The sequence below is a fragment of the Oncorhynchus masou genome, chromosome 33, assembly GCF_036934945.1.
Source record: "Oncorhynchus masou masou isolate Uvic2021 chromosome 33, UVic_Omas_1.1, whole genome shotgun sequence".
Lineage (NCBI taxonomy): Eukaryota > Metazoa > Chordata > Actinopteri > Salmoniformes > Salmonidae > Oncorhynchus > Oncorhynchus masou.
The window spans coordinates 36,361,812-36,385,754 of NC_088244.1; the positions used below are offsets into that span (position 1 = coordinate 36,361,812).

The 23,943-nt window shown below is 40.2% G+C and overlaps 1 protein-coding gene across 3 annotated transcripts in view; it reads right to left on the reverse strand.

The window, feature by feature from the left end:
• Nucleotides 1-23,319, reverse strand: part of LOC135528416 (hepatocyte nuclear factor 4-alpha-like) — a 29,330-nt gene extending 6,011 nt beyond the window's left edge. The window contains exon 1 of one of the 3 annotated variants that reach the window (XM_064957488.1): nucleotides 23,136-23,319. In XM_064957488.1, the coding sequence (XP_064813560.1) occupies nucleotides 23,136-23,190 (55 nt within the window). In that variant the 5' untranslated portion in view covers nucleotides 23,191-23,319. Of the gene's footprint in view, nucleotides 1-1,393; nucleotides 1,571-23,135 lie in introns of those variants that run through there. The other 2 variants (XM_064957486.1, XM_064957487.1) reach the window with 2 other exon arrangements.
• Nucleotides 23,320-23,943: the final 624 nt, after the last annotated feature.

Genomic DNA, 23,943 nt, shown 5'->3' on the forward strand with positions numbered 1-23,943 from the left:
AAGAGGATATGTATGTGTGCAGTGGGATAAGTAGTTACTAGACATTTTTGATGACTGAATTAAGTAATTCACATCTAGGAACTTTTTGGAAGTTAGCCTGTGAGTATAGGGATGGATGGTGTGGAGTGACTAGTAGAAAAGAGTTAGAAAGGAAATGTTATGTGATGCTGAAATATTTGTTACTTTTAGCAGAATGTTTGCCCTAAAACGTGAAAAAGTAATGTTTCGACTCTAAGCTCTCTCTCAGTAATTGGTCAATATAATGACAGAATATTATATTCAGTCATTAAACTTAACATATTTTCAAAGCAAACAGATACTTTGATTAGTTTAATTTAAAGGTGAGAACAACCGGCATCAAGTGATTGCATTACGGTCAGTGTCATTGCTTGTTGATCAAATGGGCTAATACGACTATCATCAGGCTACGGTCTATTACAGTAGTATTTACTGTCTATCTGAGTAGTATCTGAAATCCTGTCAAGGTAAACAGTAACTGATCCAGGCTTGATTACCTCTGGAAAGGCAATCAGTGGAGACAGGCAGTCTCACCCTCCCTCAAAGTCATCAATGAGATGACTGGTTCAATCAATCATACAGTATGGAAGGTTTCTGCCAACACTTTACATTGAGTTACTCACAGTTATGTTATACATACCTGTGTAGTAAAGCTGTAATTATACTAGTAAAAACATTTATTGTTGAAATAAACTACACATATACAATGTACTGTATGCTGTTTACGTATCATAAACAATCTGAATATTTATGTGTATAAGCCAGTACAATGAGTAAGGAATAACAAAGATGATATTGGCCATGCAATTCGATTGTCTTTCAAGGGTCATTGCCTTTTCTTCCTCAGACCAAATTGTTTCATTTCAGAATCAAGTTCACAGTCGAATGTCATGGGAAACTAGAAAGGCCAATGTTTCACTTTCAAAAAAGCTATCATGCTGTCAAAGAACTCTGAGAAATGCTTTTTCTTTTTGTATGGACCTTGAAATGCATGGGAACATTAATACAGGTAACAAGAGAGTGATGTCCATGTCACTTAAATCATATAATGAATATCTATTCGTTGTAACTCTATTTTAGGTCAAATATACAGTCTACAAGTTACAACAGGATAAGGTCATTCTCTACCAAACAGTTGTTTCATCACCAAATCATCCAGATGCATTGGGTGTATTGTGCAAAACCCTTGAATGTTTTACTATTGCAACAAAAGGTGATCATATTATCAGAAAAGCACATTCTCATCCTTTTGCATCCAATACAAGATTGGACAAATGACAGCTACTTTTGATGACATCAACTTAAACCCTCTGTCCAAACGTTTAGTAGCCAAAAGTCTCAAAGTTCAACCAGGCAACGTATGACTCTGACTCACCTGTGCCCATGGAGAGCACTTGCATGTTTTCAAATTCCAATGTGGTGTAGGCTGGGTCCAGGGCGTCACTATAGTCTGCCATGTCCATGTCTACCAGTGCTTTGGACAAACAAATTCCCTCTCAGCTACCTGACAGTTGATCAAAAAGACTTGTCCATGAAGCTAAGTGCCTTCCCTCCTCACTCCCCCCCCACCCCCCCCACCCCGATTATTTGGCCAGGCTCCTCCTCCTAAAAGTGAAAAGAGATACCCCTATGCTATGGGGACAGTCTCTCCTCCAGAGCTCTGGAGGAGGAGGCCATGAGAAGCCTGGGTCAGACTGACAGGAGGAGCTTCCTCCCAGGCTCCCAGGAGGGGTGGGGTGGAAGTCTGGTTGATGTTTAACTAGACTCCTTTTCTATTGGAGAATCATGGTTGTTTTTCTCTCAAACATAACTTGGATCTCTCACTCTTTTCCACATCTCTCTCTTTCTCTCGCTCTCTCTCTTTCCCTCTTTCTCTTTCCACGTTGCTGTCAGTAATGGATCAACAATTATATCATGAGAGACATAAAATGAATGTTGAATCTCAGCCAAATCATTGTGCTTTACTTGCTTGAAATCACCTCTTGTTGTTTCCTGCCATTTAAAACCATCAGATAACTAAATGTCTTTGACCAAAGAATTGGAATCTCAAATTGTAGGCCAAAGCACTCTGAGCCAACTCCTTCATCAGGGCAGCAAAGAGCATATTTTCATATGAATTCTTATTGCAATCTGAGAGCATACAGATTATTTTGCCTTTTAGCTAGATGTTTTAATCAAATCTATACTCAAAGTGAAGAGAAGTGCAGCTCAACTGGAAGTACTGCATCATGAGGAGGACTCGGCCTACAGTCTGGATTCAGACCTACAGATCTATTTTCTACATTGTAGAATAATAGTGAAGAAATCAAAACTATGAAATAACACATACAATCATGTAGTAACTAAAAAAAGTGTTAAACAAATCAAAATATATTTTATATTTTAAATTCTTGAAAGTCGCCACCCTTTGCCTTGATGACAGCGTTTCACACTCTTGGCATTCTCTCAACCAACTTCACCTGAAATACTTTTCCAACAGTCTTGAAGCAGTTCCCATATATGCTGAGTACTTGTTGGCTGCATTTCCTTCACTCTGCAGTCCAACTCATCCCAAACCATCTCAATTGGGTAGAGGACAGTGGATTGTGGAGGCTAGGTCATCTGATGCAGCACTCCATCACTCTCCTTCTTGGTCAAATAGTCCTTACACAGCTTGGAGTGTTGGGTGTGTTGGGTCATTGTCCTGTTCAAAAACAAATGATAGTCCCACTAAGCGCAAACCAGATGGGATGGCATATCACTGCAGAATGCTGTGGTAGCCATGTTGGTTAAGTGTGCCTTGAATTCTAAATAAATCACCAACAGTGTCACCAGACAAGAACCCCAACACCATCCCACCTCCTCCATGCTTCACGGTGGGACCACACATGCAGAGATCATCTGTTCACCTACTCTGCGTCTCACAAAGACACAGCGGTTGGAACCAAAAATCTCAAATTTGGACTCATCAGACCAAAGAACAGATTTCCACCGGTCTAATGTCCATTGCTCGTGTTTCTTGTCCCAAGCAAGTCTCTTATTATTATTGGTGTCCTTTAGTAGAAGTTTCTTTGCAGCAATTTGAACAAGAAGGACTGATTCACACAGTGTCCTCTGAACAGTTGATGTTGAGATGTGTCTGTGAACTCAGTGAAGCATTTATTTGGGCTGCAATTTCGGAGGCTGGTAACTCTAATGAACTTATCCTCTGCAGCAGAGGTAACTCTGATTTTTCCTTTCCTGTGTCGTTCCTCATGAGAGACAGTTTCATCATAGCTCTTGATGGTTTTTGCAACTGCACTTGAAGAAATGTTCAAAGTTCTTGAAATGTTCCGTATTGACTGACCTTCATGTCTTAAAGTAATGATGGACTGTTGTTTCTATTAGCTTATTTGAGCTGTTCTTTCCATGATATGAACTTCGTCTTTTACCAAATACCTTCTTCTGTATACCACCCCTACCTTGTCACAACACAACTGATTGGCTCAAACGCGTTAAGAAGGAAAGAAGGAAAGAAATGAACTTTTAACAATCACACCTGTTAATTGAAATGCATTCCAGGTGCCTCATGAAGCTGAATGAGAGAATGCCAAGAGTGTGCAAAGCTGTCGTCAAGGCAAAGTGTGTCTACTTTGAAAAATCTCAAATATCTTGATTTGTATTTTGATTTATATTTTGATTTGTTTAACACTTTTTTTATTCAACAATGTAGAAAATAGTAAAAAATAAAGAAAACCCCTTGAATAAGTTGGTGTGTCCAAACTTTTGACTGGCACTGTACGTCCACATGTAATATATCTCTGGTAAATCTCACTTCATTCTTGCATATTAAACCAGATAAATAACTATTGCTGGATTTTTTTGTTGTTGCCTTTATGTAAAAGAGTTAATTGTTTCACAAAATTCTGTACGCACATAACATAAGTAGTGTGACCCAACTCTTCCAAAACTTTTTTTGTTCAAAGAAACTTATGGTCAAATGTAATGCTTTTTAGAGCGCTGTTTGGTCACTAATGTCATTGGTTTGTCACCACTATCCGGCATCCGCCCAGTACCCTGCCCTGAACTTCAGTCACGGTCATTAGCCGGCTACCACCCGGTTACTCAACCCTGCACCTTAGAGGCTGCTGCCTATGTACATAGACTTGGAACTCTGGTCAATTTAATAATAGAACACTGGTCACTTTAATAATGTTTACATACTGTTGTACCCATTTCATTTGTATATACTGTATTCTAGTCAAGGCCATCCTATTCAACTATTGCTGTACATATAGTATTCTATCCACGTATTCTTCAGATATACTACATATTCTATCCACATATTGTCCATCATGTCTACACATCCCATCCCATCACACACACACACGTACATATATACAGTGCCTTGCGAAAGTATTCGGCCCCCTTGAACTTTGCGACCTTTTGCCACATTTCAGGCTTCAAACATAAAGATATAAAACTGTATTTTTTTGTGAAGAACCAACAACAAGTGGGACACAATCATGAAGTGGAACGACATTTATTGTATATTTCAAACTTTTTTAACAAATCAAAAACTGAAAAATTGGGCGTGCAAAATTATTCAGCCCCTTTACTTTCAGTGCAGCAAACTCTCTCCAGAAGTTCAGTGAGGATCTCTGAATGATCTCTCAATGTTGACCTAAATGACTAATGATGATAAATACAATCCACCTGTGTGTAATCAAGTCTCCGTATAAATGCACCTGCACTGTGATAGTCTCAGAGGTCCGTTAAAAGCGCAGAGAGCATCATGAAGAACAAGGAACACACCAGGCAGGTCCCGAGATACTGTTGTGAAGAAGTTTAAAGCCGGATTTGGATACAAAAAGATTTCCCAAGCTTTAAACATCCCAAGGAGCACTGTGCAAGCGATACTATTGAAATGGAAGGAGTATCAGACCACTGCAAATCTACCAAGACCTGGCCGTCCCTCTAAACTTTCAGCTCATACAAGGAGAAGACTGATCAGAGATGCAGCCAAGAGGCCCATGATCACTCTGGATGAACTGCAGAGATCTACAGCTGAGGTGGGAGACTCTGTCCATAGGACAACAATCAGTCGTATATTGCACAAATCTGGCCTTTATGGAAGAGTGGCAAGAAGAAAGCCATTTCTTAAAGATATCCATAAAAAGTGTTGTTTAAAGTTTGCCACAAGCCACCTGGGAGACACACCAAACATGTGGAAGAAGGTGCTCTGGTCAGATGAAACCAAAATTGAACCTTTTGGCAACAATGCAAAATGTTATGTTTGGTGTAAAAGCAACACAACTCATCACCCTGAACACACCATACCCACTGTCAAACATGGTGGTGGCAGCATCATGGTTTGGGCCTGCTTTTCTTCAGCAGGGACAGGGAAGATGGTTAAAATTGATGGGAAGATGGATGGAGCCAAATACAGGACCATTCTGGAAGAAAACCTGATGAAGTCTGCAAAAGACCTGAGACTGGGACGGAGATTTGTCTTCCAACAAGACAATGATCCAAAACATAAAGCAAAATCTACAATGGAATGGTTCAAAAATAAACATATACAGGTGTTAGAATGGCCAAGTCAAAGTCCAGACCTGAATCCAATTGAGAATCTTTGGAAAGAACTGAAAACTGCTGTTCACAAATGCTCTCCATCCAACCTCACTGAGCTCGAGCTGTTTTGCAAGGAGGAATGGGAAAAAATGTCAGTCTCTCAATGTGCAAAACTGATAGAGACATACCCCAAGCGACTTACAGCTGTAATCGCAGCAAAAGGTGGCGCTGCAAAGTATTAACTTAAGGGGAATGAATAATTTTGCACGCCCAATTTTCAGTTTTTGATTTGTTAAAAAAGTTTGAAATATCCAATAAATGTCGTTCCACTTCATGATTGTGACCCACTTGTTGTTGATTATTCACAAAAAAATACAGTTTTATATCTTTATGTTTGAAGCCTGAAATGTGGCAAAAGGTCGCAAAGTTCAAGGGGGCCGAATACTTTCGCAAGGCACTGTATACAGTGCATTTGGAAAGTATTCATACCCCTTGACTTTTTCCACATTTTGTTATGTTACAGCCTAATTCTAAAATGGATGAAATTATTTTTTCCGCTCATCTATCTACACACAATACCCCATAATGAAAAAGCAAAAACAGGTTTTTATAAAAAATGTATTCTAAATAAGAAACTGAAATAACACATTTACATAAGTATTCAGACCCTTTACTCAGTACATTGTTGAAGCACCTTTGGCAGCGATTACAGCCTCGAGTCTTCTTGGGTATGACGCTACAAGCTTGGCACACCTGTATTTGGTGAGTTTCTCCAATTCTTCTCAGTGGATCCTCTCAAGCTCTGTCAGGTTGGACGGGGAGTGTCGCTGCTATTTTCAGGTCTCTCCAGAGATGTTCCATTGGATTCAACTCTGGCCTCTAGCTGGGCCACTCAAGGACATTCAGAGACTTGTCCCGAAGCCACGCCTGCGTTGTCTTGGCTGTGTGCTTAGGGTCGTTGTCCTGTTGGAAGGTGAATCGTCACCACAGTCTGAGGTCCTGAGCACTCTGGAGCAGGTTTTCATCAAGGATCTCTCTGTATTTTGCTCCGTTCATCTTTCCCTCGATCCTGACTAGTCTCCCCGTCCCTGCCGCTGAAAAACATCCCCACAGCATGATGCTGCCACCACCATGCTTCACCGTAGGGATGGTGCCAGGTTTCCTCCAGATGTAACACTTGGCATTCAGGCCAAAGAGTTCAGTATTGGTTTCATCAGACCAGAGAATCTTGTTTCTCATAGTCTGAGAGTCCTTTAGGTGCCTCTTGGCAAACTCCAAGCGGGCTGTCATGTGCCTCTTACTGAGGAGTGGCTTTGGTCTGGCCACTCTACCATAAAAGCCTGATTTGTGATGTGCTGCAAAGATGGTTGTCCTTCTGGAAGGTTCTCCCATTGCCACAGGGGAGCTCTGGAGCTCTGTCAGAGTGACCATGGGTTCTTGATCACCTCCCCGACAAAGGCCCTTCTCCCCCGATTGCTGAGTTTGGCAGGGTGACCAGCTCTAGGAAGAGTCTTGGTGGTTCCAAACTTCTTCCATTTAAAAATTATGGAAGCCACTGTGTTCTTGGGGACCTTCAATGCAGCAGACATTTTTTGGTACCCTTCCCCAGATCTGTGCCTCGACACAATCCTGTCTCGGAGCTCTACGGACAATTCCTTCGAACTCGTGGCTTGCTTTTTGCTCTGACATGCACTATCAACTGTGAGAACGTATATGGACAGGTGTGTGCCTTTCCAAATCATGTCCAATCAATTAAATTTACCACAGGTGGACTCCAATCAAGTTGTGGAAACATCTCAAGAATGGTCAATGGAAACAGGATGCACCTGAGCTCAATTTCAAGGCTCATAGCAAAGGGCCTGAATACTCACAGTATCAGTCAAAAGTTTGGACACACCTACTCATTTTGAGTAGGTTGAGAGAATCCCAAGAGTGTGAAAAGCTTTCATCAAGGCAAAGGGTGGCTACTTTGAAGAATCTCAAATATAAAATATATTTTGATTTGTTTAATACTTTTTTGGTTACGACATGATTCCATATGTGTTATTTCATTGTTTTGATGTCTTCACTATTATTCTACAATGTAGAAAATAGTAAAACTAAAGAAAAACCCTGGAATGAATAGGTGTGCCCAAACTTTTGACTGGTACTGTACGTAAATAATGTATTTTTGTTTTTATATTTAATACATTTGCAAACATTTCCAGAAAACCTGTTTTTGCTTTGTCATTATGGGGTATTGTGTGTAGATTGATGAGGAAAAATTGTTATTTAATACATTTTTGAATCAGGCTGTAGCATAACAAAATGTGGAAAAAGTCAAAGGGTCTGAATACTTTCTGAATGCACTGTATGTGTGTGATGGGATGTATTGAAATTATGGACAGTATGTGGATAGAATATATAGTATATCTGAAGAATACGTGGATATTATACTCTGGACTCCTAATATTTCTATATTTCTTAATTCCACTATTTTACTTTTTCGAGTTGTGTGTATTGTTGTGTATTGTTAGATAGAACTGCACTTTTGGAGCTTGAAACACAAGCATTTCGCTACACCCGCAATAACATCTGCTGAACATGTGTATGTGACCAATAACATTTGATTTGATTTGGTAGGAGCCTATGTTTTTAGGACCACATTGGGATTGGGATACGAGTCTCAAGCCATAACGGGTTCATTTTGGGGAAAGCAAGCACCGTATTAGAAAGCTTTCAGCAGGATTTACCAAACTAAAGTGGCTTAACAAGAATTTGAGAACAGAATGCGCTGCGAGAAAAGTATTATAATACTCGAAAGTGTATCATAAGTTCATAAGACGACATCATCTTTAAAGGTCTAATACAGTCAACACTTATATAAAGCAACTGATTTTTAGAAAAATGAAATGTTGCAGAATACGCAAATAAGCTGACCCCACTGTGTCAGTAAATGTGACATGGTAAACAGCAGTGTTGTATTTGAAGAAGGAAGGTGCCAGTACAAAGCGATAGGTCAATGATCTTGGGTTCACCGAGACCTCAGAGCAGTAAAAACGCAGGCTGGTGAAGTTGATAACTACCCACCCAGAGCATATATAGGATTCAGCAAATAAAATCTCCTCCCGAATCAAAAAAATTCTGTGGTTAAGTCGGTCACAGTGATCCGCCTGAGAATGTAGAGAAGATCAAGTGAAAACGTTCGAATTTGATTGTCCACTACAACCGGTCAGATGGATGAACACCGATTTAGAATCACAAAGAAAATGTCACTGAAGAATCTTCACACTTCTTTGAGCTTGAGAAAGGAAGATGTGTAGCCTGCCACAAATTGTTTTATCAACGGATGACACGAGGTGCTCAAATAGAACATGCGACTAATCTAGGGCCTCGCCAGAGCTGCTAGGTGTATATCATACAAGTAAGTCTGAACAGAGGTCATTACAATTGATTACTTCTCCACATCTTTGGTAGACACAGACTCTAGTGGAACACCCCTCAAGTGCCCATATTTGTTCATGTTTGCTTGAGCACCACGGCAGCAATGATCATGAAGCACTTCGGCTGAGTTCCCAAACAGCACTCTATTCCCTATACAGTGCAATACTCTTGGCCAAGGCCCATAGAGCTCTAGTCAAAAGTAGTGCACAAGGGAATAGGGTGCCATTTGGGCCACATACAAAAGACTGTTAGAACGCCCCTCAAGTGGCCATATTTGCTCAATCACCACGGCAGTAATGATCGTGAAGAACCAGAAGGTAGCGAGAGGGAAATCTGTGTGACGGAATGAGGGGAATGAGTCACTTAGAAGAAATCTTATCTCCTTAGCCATTAAATGTCTTTATTATCACCAGCTCCCATCTTAATTTTCTGTGAACTCGTCCAAGAACAGTCATATACTGCTCTATAAAGTGTAATCTGCAAGGTTAAGGTTTTCTTATTCACACTCAGGCAGTGACAGACTCTTCGGGTATAGAAAGATACTGATAGCTACTTTTTGGATCCTCACCTTAAACTGACATAACTTGTCTACTTTCAGTATTTTACTAATGATCATTTATCTCATGTTGTGCAAATGGGAGATGTTTAACTAAATGTTGGGAGTTCTGGAAATGTCATTTTCATGTCATTCACATGCTGCTAACACGATTCCATGTCATAGTACGCTAAATATGATCGCCAATGATCATTTATCATCTTAGTAACTATATGATCTGTCATGCTTTTTCAAATATGGAGAGTGCTATTATATGAGGTCGTATGTTTAACATTAGTTCCTGTTAACCTGTATGTCGTACATTCCCACGGCACGGAAACAGCAACGATGGGATGGGCAGAGGTTATCATAGAGCAGCCGAAGGAGCCTCCTGTCAGTATCTTATCACAGAGTAATCAGAGAAGCCTGCTGATTTAACCAGTTCACTTTAACCTGTTTTAACCTGCACCGGCAACGACCCTAACACAAAAGTCAGGAGACTAGATCTTTAGCAGTAACATGCAGTCCATATAAACGCTCAAAGTGAAATTTCTTCTAGACAAGTCATTTATTCCTGTGAAACACACAGGAAAAAAAAAATTCAAACATTTTTTTTTATGAAGGGTTAACATGACATAACGTGTTCCCTCACGCTCCCTTTTGACACAGGCAGTCCTCGTCACACGCATATGAAGTAGCCATGTTCATCTGTCTATGACATGTGTATGGAAGTCCTGTCCTGTCAGTCTTATAATCAGTCGTTCAGTCTTATAATCAGTCGCCCAAACAGCCCGGGGGCTAAAAGTCAAAGGACTGACTGCCGGAGAGACCTGATGTAACACCAGTGTAATTCTCCCCTTTGAAACTAACTTCAAACTCCAGTTTGTGAACAAAGTCCTGTCTGTCTTCTGAATAGGAATCTGAATAGTCCGACCACTGACCAAACTCCATTTGTTAACCACTGCCTATTTGTACCTTCCACTGAATGACTCTTTTTCATTCCACACGTCCGATCCCAATGGAAAGAGCTAGTGAGGATTAAAAAAACAAATAACTGGAGGTAACAGCCGGGGGGAAACCAAGAGTCAATGATATTTGGAATATACTCTATATGGGAACATATTATTTTTTAGGAGAGCTTCAAGCGCAGGGAAAATGTAAGTGTTTTTGATGTGTGTACGATACAGTGCTGTAGATATTGATAAGAAGAGCGAGAACAAGGAGGCAATGTGCTCGTTGCAGCATATTTTAGGCCAGTGTTGAGCCTGCGCTGCCTCTGTCTGTCTGTCTGTCTGTCTGTTAGATGTAGGAGATACCATGTGAGTAGTAGTAGTGTCATGGCAGGCGAAGACCTTGTCAACAGATGATAACTATCTGCAAATCACACATCTTGTGCAACTACAAGCCCCTTCGGCTGACCAGTGGGATTATCACTGTGTCTGTACTGTTGGAAAATAGTTGACTGCATGTCTTCATGTTGACATTGGTTGAAATTATTCTTATATTTGGTGTTTTAGTGGTTGCTTTAGTGTTGATGATACAATTGAAATGTTGTGTTTACAAGTGAAGGTGACATTGTTGACTTGATTCTCCTCCCCTCTGTTTTAGTTAGCACTGACCAACACTTATACCTCTTGTGACTTGTTTGTTAAAACGTACATCAGAAAAGAAACACTTCATTTTTCCAGATATGCTGAGGTGAAATACAATTGTTTTTGACTCAAAACAGTTTTGTGCAAATGCCTTGGGCAACACTGAAGCTCAAACTTGCAGTGGTAGTTGACTCCCAGAGGCCTACAGAGTAGGAACATGTTACTCTTTTCAATGTGCCTTTATTTTTAGTCTGCCACCTCAGGTTGGAGCAGAGAACCACAGAGAGTTAGGATTGTGGCACCAATGGTCAACTTCAGAGATTTGAACGTGTATAATTTGGCCCAGAGCATTATCATTGATTCAAGTACAGAGGAGGAAACAGCTAGAAAAAGTGAAAATGCATATATCTTCATACGAAAAACAACTGAGATTGTTCAAATAGTTATCTGAAACAACTGAAAAGTTGTCATAGTCCTGACCCATGACTGTTTGTTCTTAGGGTAATGATAAACTACTAGGATCTAATTTTGCTCAGCCCCCATAACCCCAATAGTATTGGGCAATAAACACATTTGCAAATAGAGCATAAAATGAGCTAGAAATTGAGGAAGATTATTCCTTGCTCACAGTCCCACACTCCAATTTACCACATAGAAATCCTATTTGTTTGTCACTGGAAATCTCTAAACGATACAAGAGACTCGTATTATTGTAAAAGTAAGGTGTAGACTTCCACTAGGTAATCATAAATCATTTGTTAAAGCAAGATTATCTACAAAATAAAACATTAAAAAAAGGTGAAGTTATAAAACTTCTTCACTCTGTTTGTAGATAACTTTCAACAGTCAAGGATTTGACATGTAAAATGTAGACTACCGTCTACATGCAAAACCTTCTAAACTAAAAACAGACCACCAATGGAATATATTCTTACACATCCACCACTAGTTGTTTTTTCCACCATGCGAGAGGAAAACTCAAGTAGCCCCATGTCTGTACACTAAATAAGTAAACAATTGCATCAATAAACATTTAGCGCGATGCTCCACGTAAATCAATTGCAGTGTCTTGATAAAGCCCTTTAATCATTAACCGCTGTTTTGCTGAGAATTCATTTAGCCTCTTCCTAGCCCAATCCTATCTGTCAGCACACGGCTGCCGTGACCGGTTATCTCTGTCTGCTGTAATAGGTTCTTTCTTCTGTCAGCAACCAATCAATAGTCATTTGACCTCATGATCAGGAAGAAAACACAAGATACTATAAGAGAAGGATTTCAACCTTATCCTTCATCTTCACAAGAATTGTTTTAAAATGAACAAATACATAAGTAGCATCAGAAGCTAGACAGCAACTGACATTGGTGCCTCTTTCATACACTCAACATTCAAACAAACTAATTGGTCCCATTATGACAGTTCATCACACTTTCACTAATATTCTACTGACTGAGCTTGATGAACAGTTATTGGGAGTTGAAAGAGGAGGCCTAATGATGAGAAGGCCTAATGTAGGCCTAATGATAAGGTAGATGTCCACAGACTGACCTGTATAATAGAGAATGGAATCACTGGGTTGCAGTGCCACCTTGTGGACAAATGATTCAGTATCCCATTATTTTTGTAGGTGATAGTCGCCCAAGAAGACAACTTTGCGGGGGACGTTCAGCTTTTAGAGCAAATTAGTTAATCGGCAGTTTTCCCATTTTTTTATGAATAATCTCAACATAGAAGGTAAAATGATACACAACAACAATAATACACTGTATAACCTTACCTTGTACATGACCAATATGGTATCACCACATCAATAACGACTGACCTATGATAATGTGTCCATTTTCATACACAGCAAAAATGATCAAGTCAGAATGTGTTCATTCAACTAACGAACGACACGAATCTTCGTTCTGTGAGCAATCCGTCCGCAGCTTTACTTCGGCTGCTCTTGGAACACAGTCCCATGGTTTGAAACGTAAACAAACAGCCAAGTTGTTTGTTGTGTGGTGGAGTTAATCTACCGTACACACGGATTAAATTCCTCTCTCTGTAGCCATCAGCTATGTAAAAGTATGTGTAACAGGTCACATGGTCAATATCTGTTGAGTAGTTGTAGTCGGACAGTTATAGTGCTACAGCACTACAGTCATAGCACAACAGTTCTAGAACTACAGAATACCTGACTGTTACATGTGTTCCTGACTGTACCTGGAGTGGTGAGGTGACCATGTAGTGTTCCATGCTTCTCTCCATACATCCTCCTGACTGTGGATAGCTGAGCCCTGACAGTGACCAGGCCCAGTGACGAGACCGTAGACCAATCAGCCTCTCTCTCCCCTCTCACTGGGAGCACACTACCGTGCTCACCCAGGCCCTGCCCGGCCCTACACGAGCAGAGTGAGGGTGAAAGAGTGTGTGTGGGAGTTTGTTTGTGAGGGACGGAAGCTATGGGGCTGTAGCCGGTGGGGATGTAGGGCCATAAGCTAAGCCACTTACCCAGTGTGTGTGTGTGTGCATGCGCGTGCGTGTGTGTGTACTTGTTTTTCTACCATATCAGGACCCCAGTGTCCTAACAATTCACCCAAATGTCCTGACAAGGAAAGAAACTTTTTTGAAAACTTTTTTGAAAAGTCTGTGTGTGTGTGTGTGTGTGTGTGTGTGTGTGTGTGTGTGTGTGTGTGTGTGTGTGTGTGTGTGTGTGTGTGTGTGTGTGTGCGTGGGGGGGGTGGGGGTACATAATCTTATAATGCCTGGCACAATGAGATTTGATTGGAGTGTAATACCCCCATCCATGCACACTGCTAATGGGGAGATCTGCTTACCTGGCTTTAACACTAACACACACACACATCTAAATGTAGATGTGTCTGTAATTTTGTGTGCTGCTATTTTGGCTAGGTCTCTAACTAGACACTCTAATGTATTTGTCCTCTTGCTCAGTTGTGCATCGGGGCCTCCCTCTCCTCTTTCTATTCTGGCCAGTTTGCGCTGTTCTGTGAAGGGAGTAGTACACAGCATTGTATGAGATCTTCAGTTTCTTGGCAACTTCTCTCATAATAGCCTTCATTTCTCAGAACAAGAATAGACTGATGAGTTTCAGAAGAAAGTTATTTGCTTCTGGCCATTTTGAGCCTGTAATCAAACCCACAAATGCTGATGCTCCAGATACTCAAATAGTCTAAAGAAGGCCAGTTTTATTGCTTCTTTAACAGCACAACAGTTTACAGTTGTGATAACATAATTGCAAAATAGTTTTCTAATGATCAATTAGCCTTTTAAAATTATAAACTTGGATTAGCTGACACAACGTGCCATTGGAACACAGGAGTGATGGTTGCTGATAATGGGTCTCTATAGGCCAATGTAGATATTCCATAAAAAATCTGCCGTTTCCAGCTACAATAGTCATTTACAACATTAAGAATATCTACACTGTATTTCTGATCAAATTGATGTTATTTTAATGGACAAGAAATTTGCTTTTCTTTCAAAAACAAGGAAATTTCAAAGTGACCCCGAACTTTTGAACGGTAGTGTATATGACGAGGAAAAGTTCAAGCATGTAGCCTGTCCAAGCATAGAGAGCTGTCATGAAATAGCTGAATAATGACGAATGAGATGGTTTTGAGATGATGAATAGAGAGAAACAGGATGTGTCTGTCTGTGACCTAAAGCATACGTCTACTGCTCCAGATTAGAAAACTCTCTCCAATTTAGAACTGTGTTGTGCCCAGTGTCTCTTTCCAAAAACCCTTCATTCACATCCTGTCATTCTCGTTAGAGGGATTTGTTTTCATTTTGATTGATGACAGTATGTACTACTGTAAACTAAAGTGATTGACACTATCAGCATTCACAAGCTCTGCCTCCTAGCAGACAACAAGGTGTATATGGGTCGTACTGTATATATGGCCCGTACGCCAAACCTTATTAAATAAAGGTTAAATACATATTTTTTTTTAAATTACATTCTGACTGACAGTAAACATACAGAAATTACAGATTGCACCCAGTCCTAAGCAATAGAAAGGTGAATTAAATTGCATTCCACTAACTTTAATTATATGTTAACAAATGAGAGGGCTGGCCTGTTTGAGGTTACTTGAGTTGCTTTAGTTCATTCTTGTCCTGTCACTGATAGGGCAGGAAGTTGACTGGTTCAGCCAATCAGAGCCCACCACAAAGTCATTCAGCATTTTGGGTAAACAGATCCGTTCGCTGAAGGGCTGTTCTATGGCTTTTGTTGTGTTTACATTTGCCAACTGATTCTGCAAGCATCAGAGCGCCAGTAGTAGTTTGTCCAAGTTGTGACGGTTGAGCAATTCATCTCAATATATGACCTGAAGCTAAGTGAAATATACATTTGAATTTTACACTGAACGTATGGTGGCTTGTTGCCTCGGCCAGCAGTACAATCGGTTTGAGTGGAGGGTTCATAAATGACAAGAAAACCCTCCATCTTAGCTGTTTATTATTGTTATGTGGCTGTTGATAATTGTTTATAGTGTTGATATTACTGTTGAGGAGGGACTAGCTCTGTCCAACCCCATAGAGACGCAGACATATCACAGATATTACAGACGTATCTCCTTAACTCAGTTCAATAACAGGAACATCTATGTAGATTCACTTCTGGGTTTGATCATTGCACTGCTTTTAGTGTTGTTGTATTTACTCTATGTGTGTAATAAACTGTTAATAAATAATGGCATAGCCTTCCATCTCAAATGGCAGATCTCTCCTGTCCAAGTCCAGAAAAACGGATGTTATTGTCAAAAGTCACATCCCAGGATGGCTGATAGTGCTTCTGATTTGGCACCCTATTCCCTATATAGTGCACTAACTCTGGTCAAAAGTAATGAACTGTATACTGTAAGGTAGGGGTATTCAACCAGGGGTCGAGGTACTGCTGGGGGTCCGTGAATCTATACAGTATATATTATTATTGACTTTTGACACATTTTGTTACAGCCTGAATTTAAAATTGATTAAATGTAGATTTTGTATCATTGGCCTACACACAATACCCCATAATGTCACAGTAGAATTGTTTGTCGACATTTTTACAAATTAATTAAAAATGAAAAGCTGAAATGTCTTGAGTCAATAAGAATTCAACCCCTTTGTTATGGGAAGCCTAAATATACTGAATGAAAATATAAACGCAACATGTAAAGTGTTGGTCCTGTGTTTCATGTGCTGAAATAAAAGATCCCAGAATTGTTCCATATACGCAAAAAGCTTAATCCTCTCAAATGTGGTGCACAAATTTGTTTATATCCTTGTTAGTGAGCATTTCCTCATTGCCAAGGTAACCCTTCCACCTGAGAGGTGTGGCATATCAAGAAGTTGATTAAACAGCATGATCATTACACAGGTGAGCCTTGTGCTGGGGAAAATAAAAGGCCACTATAAATGTGCAGTTTTGTCACACAACATAATGCCACAGATGTCTCAAGTTTTGAGGTGTGCAATTGGCAGGAATGTCCACCAGAGCTCTTTCCAGATAATTTAATGTTAATTTCTCTACCATAAACAGCCTCCAATGTCATTTTAGATCATTTGACAGTACGTCCAATCGGCCTCACAACCGCAGACCACATGTAACCATGCCAGCCCAGGACCTCCACATCTGGCTTCTTCACCTGTGGGATCGTCTGAGACCAGCCAGTCGGGCAGCTGATGAAACTGTGGGTTTGCACAACCGAAAAACTTCTGCACAAACTGTCTGAAACTGTCTCAGGGAAGCTCATCTGCGTGCTTATCATTCTGACCAGGGTCTTGAGCTGACTGCAGTTTGGCGTCGCAACCGACTTCAGTGGGCAAATGCTCACCTTCGATGGCTACTGTCACGCTAGAGAATGGTGCTCTTCACAGATGAACCGGTTTCATCTGTATCAGGCAGATGGCAGGCGTATGGGTGAGCGTTTTGCTGATGTCAACATTGTGAACAGAGTGCCCCGTTGTGGAAGTGGGGTTATGGTATGGGCAGGCATAAGTTACGGACAATGAACATAATTCCATTTTTATTGATGGCAATTTGAATGCACAGAGATAACATGACAAGATCCTGAGGCCCATTGTTGTGCCATTCATCCACCTCCATCAACTCATGTTTCAGCGTGATCATGCACAACCCCATGTCGCAAGGATATGTACACAATTCATGGAAGCTAAAAATGTCCTAGTTCTTCCATGGCTTGCATTCTCACCAGACATGTCACCCATTGAGCATGTTTGGGATGCTCTGGGTTGATGTTTAGGACAGTGTGTTCCAGTTCCTGCCAATATCCAGCAACTTCGCACAGCCATTGCAGAGGAGAGGAACAACATTTCACAGGCCACAATCAACAGTTTGATTAACTCTATGCGAAAGAGATGTATCGCGCTGCATGAAACATTTGCTTTACAAGTCACATAATAAGTTGCATTGGACTCACTCTGTGCCATAATAGGATTTAACGCTTGATTTAAAAACATTTATTGAAGCATTTTTTTTGCCCCAATTTCGCGGTATCCACTCAGGGATTTCACCATGAGGCCATTGGTGACTTTAAAACAGTTACAGAGTTTAATGGCTGTGATAGGAGAAAACTGAGGATGGATCAACAACATTGTAGGTACTCAATAATACTAATATAAATGACAGAGTGAAAAGAAGGAAGTCTGCACAGAATAAAAAATATTCCAAAACACGCATCCTGTTTACAATAAGGCACTAAAGTAAAAATGCAAAAAATGTGGCACAGAAATATACTTTATGTCCTGAATACAAAGCATTATGTTTGGGGCGAATTCACCTTTCAGCAGGACAATAACCTTAAAGACAACACCAAATATACACGGGAGTTGCTTACCAAGATGACATTGAATGTTCCTAAATATTTTACAGTCCAGGTATGTAAAGATTTTAGAGATTCATCCAGAAAGACTCAAAGCTATAAACGCTGCCAAAGGTTATTCTCACATGTATTGACTCCGGGGTTTGAATACTTATGTTATTGAGATATTTGGTATTTCATTTTCAAATAATGTGCTAACGTTTCTATGAACATGTCAGGGTGGCAGTTGACCTAGTGGTTAGAGTGTTCGGCCAGTAACCAAAAGGTTGCTGGATTGAATTGCCAAGCTGACAAGGTAAAAATCTGTCCTTCTGCCCCTGAGCAAGGCAGTTAACCCACTGTTCCCCGGTAGCCTGTCATTATAAATAATAATTTGTTCTTAACTGGCTTGCCTAGTTAAATAAGATTTAATTTGTCATTTTATTATGTGTTGATGAGTCACAAAATAAATATATTGAATCCATTTTGAATTCAGGCTGTAGTACAACAAAATGTGAAATAATTCAAGGGGTATGAATACTTTCAGACAGCAATGTATATATACAGTACCAGTCAAAGGTTTGGACACACCTACTCATTGAAGGGTTTTTATTTTTACTATTTTCTACATTATAAAATAATAGTGAAGACATCAAAACTATGAAATAACACACATGGAATCATGTAGTAACCACAAAAGTGTTAAAACAAAATTCTTCAAAGTAGCCACTCTTTGCCTTGATGACACCTTTGCACACTCTTGGCATTCTCTCAACCAGCTTCATGACGTAGTCACCTTGAGTCCATTTCAATTAACAGGTGTGCCTTGATAAAAGTGAATTTGTGTAATTTCCTTCTTAATGCGTTTGAGCCAATCAGTTGTGTTGTGACATGGTACGGGTGGTATACAGAAGATAGCCATATTTGGTAAAAGACCAAATAAGCAAAGAGAAACGACAGTTCATCATTACCTTAAGACATGAAGTTCAGTCAATGTGGAACAGTTCAAGACATTTAAATGTTTCTTCAAGTGCAGTCATAACAACTGGACTCCCGAGTGGTGCAGCAGTCTAAGGCACTGCATCTCAGTGCAAAAGGCATCTCTACAGTCCCTGGTTTGAATCCAGGCTGAATCACATCTGTCCTTGATTGGGTATCCCATAGGGCGGTGCACCATTGGCCCAGCGTCACCTGGGTTTGGCCGGGGTAGGCCGTCATTGTAAATAGAAATTTGTTCTTAACTGACTTCCTTCGTTAACTAAAGGAGGATAAGTTCATTAGAAGTTCCAGCCTCAGAAATTGAAGCCCAAATAACTTCTTCGTGGAGTTCAAGTAACAGATGCATCTCAACATCAACTATTCAGAGGAGACTGTGAATCAGGTTGAATTGCTGCAAAGAAACCACTATTAAAGGACACCAATAAGAAGAAGAGACTTGCTTGGGCCAGTAAACATGAGCAATGGACATTAGGCCAGTGGAAATCTGTCCTTTGGTCTGATGAGTCCAAATTTGAAATGTTTGATTCCAACCGCCTTGTCTTTGTGAGATGCAGAGTAGGTGATCGTCGCATGTGTGTTTCCCACTATGAAGCATGGATGAGGAGGTGTGATTGTGTGGGGGTGCTTTGCTGGTGACACTGTCAGTGATTTATTTAGAATATACACTACCGTTCAAAAGTTTGGGGTCACTTATAAATGTCCTTGTTTTCCATAAAAACATACATGAAATGAGTTGTAAAATGAGTAGGAAATATAGTCAAGACGTTGACAAGGTTAGAAATAATGATTTTTAATTGAAATAATAATTGTGTCTCTCAAACTTTGCTTTCGTCAAAGAATCCTCCATTTGCAGCAATTACAGCCTTGCAGACCTTTGGCATTCTAGTTGTCAATTTGTTGACGTACTCTGAAGAGATTTCACCCCATGCTTCCTGAAGCACCTCCCACAACTTGGATTGTCTTGATGGGCACTTCTTACGTACCATACGGTCAAGCTGCTCCCACAACAGCTCAATATGGTTGATATCCGGTGACTGTGCTCGCCACTCCATTATAGACAAAATACCAGCTGACTGCTTCTTCCCTAAATAGTTATTGCATAGTTTGGAGCTGTGCTTTGGGTCATTGTCCTGTTGTAGGAGGAAATTGGCTCCAATTAAATGCTGTTCACAGGGTATGGCATGGTTTGCAAACTGGAGTGATAGCCTTCCTTCTTCGAGATCCCTTTTACCCTGTACAAATCTCCCACTTTATCACCACGAAAGCACCCCCAGACCATCACATTTTTTCCATCATGCTTGACAGATGGCGTCAAGCACTCCTCCAGCATCTTTTCATTTTTTCTGCATCTCATGAATGTTCTTCTTTGTGATCCGAACACCTCAAACTTACAGTAGGTTTGTTTGTCCATAACACTTTTTCCAATCTTTCTCTGTCCAGTGTCTGTGTTCTTTTGCCCATCTTAATATTATATTTTCATTGGCCAGTCTGAGATATGACTTTTTCTTTGCAACTCTGACTAGAAGGCCAGCATCCCGGAGTCACCTCTTCACTGTTGACGTTGAGAATGGTGTTTTGTGGGTACAATTTAATGAAGCTGTCAGTTGAGGACTGGTGAGGTATCTGTTTCTCAAACTAGACACTCTAATGTATTTGTCCTCTTGCTCAGTTGTGCACCGGGGCCTCCCACTCCTCTTTCTATTCTGGTTAGAGCCACTTTGCCCTGTTCTGTGAAGGGAGTAGTACACAGCGTTGTATGAGATCTTCAGTTTCTTGGCAATTTCCCGCATGGAATAGACTTCATTTCTCAGAACAAGAATAGACTGATGAGTTTCAGAAGAAAGTTATTTGTTTCTGACCATTTTGAGCCTGTAATCAAACCCACAAATGATGATGCTCCAGATACTCAACTAATCTAAAGAAGGCCAATATTATTGCTTCTTTAATTTAGCACAACAGTTTTCAGCTGTGCTAACATAATTGCAAAAGGGTTTTCTAATTATCAATTAGCCTTTTAAAATTATAAACTTGGATTAGCTAACACAACGTGCAATTGGAACACTGGAGTGATGGTTGCTGATAATGGGCCTCTGTCTGCCTATGTAGATATTCCATAAAAAATCTGCCGTTTCCAGCTATAATAGTCATTTACAACATTAAGAATGTCTACACTGTATTCCTGATCAGTTTGATTTTATTTTAATGGACAAAAAATTTGCTTTTCTTTCAAAAACAAGGACATTTGTAATGTAGTTTTTTAAAGTACGGTAGTGTATTTTCATTCGTTAAACACTTTTTTTGGTTACTAATTGATTCCATATGTGTTATTTCATAGTTTTGATGTCTTCACTAATATTCTACAATGTAGAAAATAGTAAAAATAAAGAAAAACCCTTGAATGAGAAAGTGTGTCCAAACTTGTGACTGATACTGTAGGTCTGAATCCAGACTGTAGGCCGAGGCCCCTTCATGATGCAGTACCTCTTGACTTGGACATACATTTTTGCCAACATATTGCTAACCATTGTTTAACCAGCTAAACAGCTGCTATATGCGAATGTGTTTGTAGTAGGGCTGGCACAATTATTGTATAATAGTCATCGTAATCGTCTTAATACATTCATTTTAGGAGAAGGGGGGTTTAAACTTTATATTCAAGTATTTATAGTTTAACCAAAAGCAGTTTTTCATTTTTACATGAAGTTGGTAATTATTTTATGAGCAGAATGGCATGGTTGGGAGGAGAAGCCTCCTTTCCAAAAGTTCTAAGCGGTCAAAACTATTTTTGAGACGGGTGTAACCAAAGCTGTGTTGTATTAATTAAGTACTGTATGTCGTTGTTGTATTCAGTAGGTATGTCTTTCAAATATGCATTATGATGCATTACAAGCTCAAAATCTTTTTTAAAAGAAGAAAATTATGCCAAAAAACTGTTCATTTGCATGACAATTCATCATTACCCAAAATTCCATTATCGTCACAGCCCTACTTTCACGTTACCTTTCTAGTATAGGCGATCTTAGAGTTTACACTTCTTCCAATTAGAATGTGGGGAGGTCAAAACCATGAAAAACTATCTACCAAATCTATTCATTTTGAAATGTTGATTTACTTGTCCTTGGCATTATAATTCACCGGATGATAAGACAAGATAAAAAAAATAAAAAAAACGTTTTGCAAACATGATGGGAGTCCCTGGGTTGCAGGTTTGCCTGGGCGGGGGTCCCTGGGCAATAAAAGGTTTAAGACACTGCTGTAAGGGAATAAGGTGCAGCTCAGGTAATGTCCACCAGGGACAAGAACTCATAACTGCAGGTCTGTGACGTACTCATGTCAGTATTATTAAGTCTCCTGATGCATGAGACATTATGTCAGCACTACCTCAAATTAGGAGGAGTGACCTTGTGACATTGTGATTTGCAGCATTTGTATGTCTGCACAAAGAAACATAGTATAAAGATATACAGTATAATAAAACCAGAAAGAACCCAACAGTTTTGAATAAACAATGACGCTACTCTAGTGTGCCCTTCTTAGGACGACTAATATCCCTAGTTTGGTTGGGGAGTTTTACATCTCCCAGACTCATATGTAAATCATACCATGTGTGGTGAATGACATAATGAAAACCAACCCCAAGCTATGTACACATTACACTCCTGAAAAGGCATGTTTTGGCAACTTTAGTGTAATTGGATCAGAGGTTGCTGATGTGGTTGGATGCTTTTCCAGTTTTACCCAGGTGGTTCCCATGTGTTTTTCAGGTGAAAGCCCAGCGTTTCAGGCCTCACTTCTTCACACCTTTCTACTATCCTGGCTATGATTATATCCTGATTCACTCTGACTCAGTCTTTTCCATTCATCAAATACTACCCACTGCCTATATTGGAACTTAAATCATATTATTCTACTCTTCAAAGCTTTGACTTCCCAGGTTCATATCAGTCTGAATGGAGTCTCATCCGTCAGTCTCAGGTTATTGTGGGGCCCTTTTTAACAACCTTCCCATCGTCTCCACACCTCCTTGATTGCAGTCGTGTCAAAAACACAGACAAAAATGACGACGATATTTTCTACATTGAATGGACCTGCCTGCCAGAAGAGAAGCCCTCTGCAGTGTGTATTGCCAACCACAGTTTAAACAAAGTCAACAGCTGGTGTGAGCTCCACCATAACGCACCGAAACCGTGAGATGATAAACGAAACTGTGTACTCACCATCAGCGAATGGAATCTCCATGCTTGTACTGACTTGTGAGTTTACATTGACCATCTCTCTCCTCCCCCTGTTTCTTTCAAATGTGTCTTTCTTTTTCTCCTGTATTCCTAAAGTTCTAGGATTTCAAATATGGAAGTTAGCGCCCGCCTGCGTTATAGTGAGAAAGGTAGTGTTGATGCAAGGTAAGGCCCCAGCCGTAGGTAGGTAGGTACTCCTAGCTGTTATCTTATTGATTTTCCTAATCTGGGCAAATGTGGGTGGAGAGGTTAAACAGTAACCAGGCTCGTATAGAGACCAGATCTATATGACAGGCAGCTGTCGCTATAGCAACTAGATGATAGAAGCTCAAATATGGTCTGTAGACAAGTTATGTATTTCTTTCTATATTCAATATCCAAACATTTTATTAGTGTGCATTGAGTAAAAAGTAAGGAAGGAAGAATGGGAGGCTGCATTTGTTCAACCACGGCGAGAAAGGGGGAAGGCGGAGAGAGGGACATGAAAGAGAAAGCTGGATTGGAGCATGGACAGAGGGTTTTACCTCCCCACCTTCAGACGCTGAGTGTGAATGAAGTAAATGTTTTGGTTGAAAAGACATATAGTCCGTCCAGGTTATGCAATGCACAGACAAACACTGGACAAATACAGTTTGATACAAATATCCCTGTGGGTGGCAGCAAGGTGACAACATATACAGGTCTCACACTGATATCATTACAAAATAGCGCATTTGTTTTCCTTGTGGGGACTTTCACTTTTGGTCGCATGTATGGGTCAGTTGCTGTCCCGAAAAGGAGTTTCCCATGT